Source organism: Pyxicephalus adspersus, chromosome 9 (genome assembly GCF_032062135.1).
Source record: "Pyxicephalus adspersus chromosome 9, UCB_Pads_2.0, whole genome shotgun sequence".
In the NCBI taxonomy this organism is placed as follows: Eukaryota; Metazoa; Chordata; class Amphibia; order Anura; family Pyxicephalidae; genus Pyxicephalus; species Pyxicephalus adspersus.
The window spans coordinates 23,617,333-23,620,737 of NC_092866.1; the positions used below are offsets into that span (position 1 = coordinate 23,617,333).

General features: G+C 40.6%; 1 protein-coding gene across 2 annotated transcripts in view; it reads left to right on the plus strand.

Moving 5' to 3' along the window:
* The window catches only part of TIPRL (TOR signaling pathway regulator), a 5,459-nt gene extending 2,109 nt beyond the window's left edge, over positions 1-3,350 (plus strand). For both annotated transcript variants that reach the window (XM_072422940.1, XM_072422939.1), the window contains exon 2: positions 2,235-3,350. In XM_072422940.1, coding sequence (XP_072279041.1) covers positions 2,257-3,078 — 822 coding nt within the window. In that variant the 5' untranslated portion in view covers positions 2,235-2,256 and the 3' untranslated portion in view covers positions 3,079-3,350. The remainder of the gene's footprint in view (positions 1-2,234) is intronic.
* The last annotated feature ends 55 nt before the right edge of the window (positions 3,351-3,405 follow it).

Consider the following 3,405-nt stretch of genomic DNA (forward strand, 5'->3'; position numbering starts at 1 on the left):
CCATGGAGGTAAGGCTGTGACAAAAATACGGGCTTAACCATCCTAGCCATTTTTTTTTGCCCGTACGAAGGTCGGGCATAACGGCTAGGTGGTTAACACAGGCAGTGAGGATGCGGTGTGTTTACTGCTTTCTTGTGAAAGGTAAATACTGTCACATGGGGAGATGCTACATGTTTCATCTTCCTGTGGCAGCCCCCATTGTGAATGAATAGGGGCTGCAGGGCGTAGTACCAGTACCATTCACTGCTGTCAGCTGCCACATGTGCAAACTTTTTTATTTTTAGATTGTAAGCTTTTTGGGGCAGGGTCCCCTCCTCCTCCTCCTCCTGTGTCACTGTCTGTAGCTGTCTGTCATATGCAACCTCTATTTATTGTACAGCGCTGCGTAATATATTGGTGCTATTTAATAATTGTTTTGTAGTAATAATAACAACCAGCCCTGCTGTTACCAGTAACCACCAGGCTGTTTTTGAGTAGTTACTTAAACGTTGGGGCATAATATAAAGACGAAAGTGGTTTCTAACCACTTCCAATCACAAGATAAATAGAGGGAATCTTCCTGAGCACACAGATTTGCAAAAAAATTTTCTCTACCTTCCTTTTGTATAGAAATGCTTAAAAATGCTTCAAACATTTGCAATCCAACAGACTGTTATTTGTTTTTAAACCTGACTTACCTGCCCTGCAATATTCACACTCCTCACCATCACCTCCTGGTTTTGGTGTCTTACCTATCTTGATTGGTCAGCCTGGGAAGCCATAAAGGGGAACTATAGTTCCACATAAAAAATTGTGAACAGGCTGGCGTTTTGACAATGGATGTCTCTGACATCCCCACCCCCACCCAGATCTGACACCCCAAAAAGGACTGAATTAAGACTGAGCTAAAACTAAATAAAAAAAAAATGTGATCAGGAAGTTAGGTTTATTGTATTGGAAGACCTTGCCTGCCCCTTGTACAATGAAGGACTTGTCAGGGTATTTTTAACATATAGTTCTGCTTTAAGAGTCATGCATAGGCAGAGGTTCATTGATTGCGGCACCAAGACATGCCTAGAAGCACACCTGCACAGTTCAGTGTAGATTAAAGCGGAAATAAATCCAGTCTTTACTCGCCTGTCCCGTCATGGTTGCTGTCATCTTCTTCCTTCTCTTCCTCATTCCTTCTTGATCCCAAGCTGGGATGACATAACTCCGGTGCAGGTTTGTGGGAGTTATTGTATAGTGTCAGGAGCCACAGAAAAAGACTGGGTATCCCAGTCAGTGATCAGGGAGGTTCCTCTCTGCAACAAATGTTTAAAGTAGAAGTTTTATTGCAGTCCTGTATACTCTTTTGCAATTGAAGCCCGGCAGCACCTTTTCACATGCAATGTGGGACACCTGTAATTGTAGCAGTGAACAATATTGCCGTGTCCCTTCGCTAGTTGTGAAGCAGTGTGTGAATTAAAAAAAAAAACAAACACTTTAGTTTACTCCAGCCTTACCCTATGTCTTGCACAGTGTCCGCTGCAAATCATATTACGGTGGCTCAGTGGTTAGCACTCTGGCCTTTGCAGCGCTGGGTCCCAGGTTCGAATCTGGGCCAGGATACTATCTGCATGGAGTTTGCAGGTTCTCCCTGTGTTTGTGGGTTTCCTCCGGATATTCCAGTTTCCTCCCACATTCCAATCAACATGCAGATAGGTTAATTGGCTTCCCCCAAAATTGACCTAAGACTGTATTAAAGACATATGACTATGGTAGGGACATTAGATTGTGAGCTCCTTTGAGGGACAGCTAGTGAGATGATTATGGACTTTGTACAGCGCTGCCTAATATGTTGGCACAATATAAATACTGTATAATATTAATAATTCTGCAACTTTGTATTTTCAATCCATCCCTTCGCTGCTGGAAAATCTGACTGGCATATATGTGGGGTGCCTAATGTCCGATCATTTTCAACATGGTGGTAGTTACTATTTAGTGATGCAAAATTATCACCTAAATGATGCTATTAGTGTCACTGTCAGACTCGCTTGTTTCCCTGGGACAAAAGTTCTTTGTGGTATGTATTTCTTAGTTGTGACTGTAGTATAGTATACTTTAGGTTCACCTGATAACACTTTATGTTGATAGTGCTACATACATTTGCTTATGTTGGCATTAATAAGGGAGAATGTTTCCTAAATATACTTTATTGTATTGATAATGTAGAAAACTGGCTAGTGCATTATATTTTTTTGTCTTTGCAGACTTTCATTGGTGCTCAGTACAATGATTCACGGTTTTAAAAGCAGTAATCAAGACTTTAGCTTTGGACCATGGAAGGTCACAGCTATCAAGACGCATATCATGAAATCAGCCGATGTGGAAAAACTGGCTGAAGAAATGCACATGCCCTGTCTCCCTGAGATGATGTTTGGAGACAATGTCCTGAGAATTCAGCACTCCTCTGGCTTTGGTATTGAGTTCAATGCTAAAGATGCTCTCAAAAGAGTGAATAAGAATCAGGGAGCTGTAAAGGTAGCTTGTGCTGAAGAGTGGCAAGAGAGCAGGTCAGACAGCGAGCATAGCAAAGAAATTGTAAAGCCCTATGACTGGACTTACACAACTGACTATAAGGGAACAATGCTAGGTAATGACCTGATAATGAATGTTGTCCCAACAACTGAACGAATTAACACAGAAAAACTTAAGGCCAGGGAACAAATCATGTTTTTCGAGGAGGTTTTGTTGTTTGAAGATGAACTCCATGATCATGGAGTGTCTGGCCTGAGCGTTAAAATCAGAGTCATGCCTTCCAGTTTTTTCCTTCTTCTTAGGTTCTTCTTGAGAGTGGATGGTGTTCTTATCCGAATGAATGATACACGACTTTACCATGAAAGTGACAAAACGTACATGCTGAGAGAATACACATGCAGAGAAAGCAAAATCAGCAATCTAAGTCATGTACCTGCTCCTCTGTTCACAGACCCCAATGAGATCTCTCAGTACTTGCCTGTGACAGAAACAATCTATGAAAAGTTAGAATTACCATTGATGTCGCAGGAAGAAACAAGTGACACTTCCAATTCAACAAATACGCACGCACCATGAAATTGTTTGTAGAGTTGATGTAATCTCAACACCAAAAAGTCATTGTTAATAGGAAAACATATTGATTCCATTTCATCACAATTTAAGTCCCACGGAGATTCCAGTTGTTTACAAGTGTTTTGCAATACAGGATGCCTTGCTATGTCTCCAAATATTTTAATTGTAGGCTGTCTGTGGAGAGTTTCTATACTGAAAATGTTCACAGTGCATAGTAAATAATTGGTGATGGTGGTTGAAGATGCCCACTTGTTATTTTCATTTTCTAGTATCCAGACACACGCACATAAATATATATATATATATATATATATATATATATATATATAT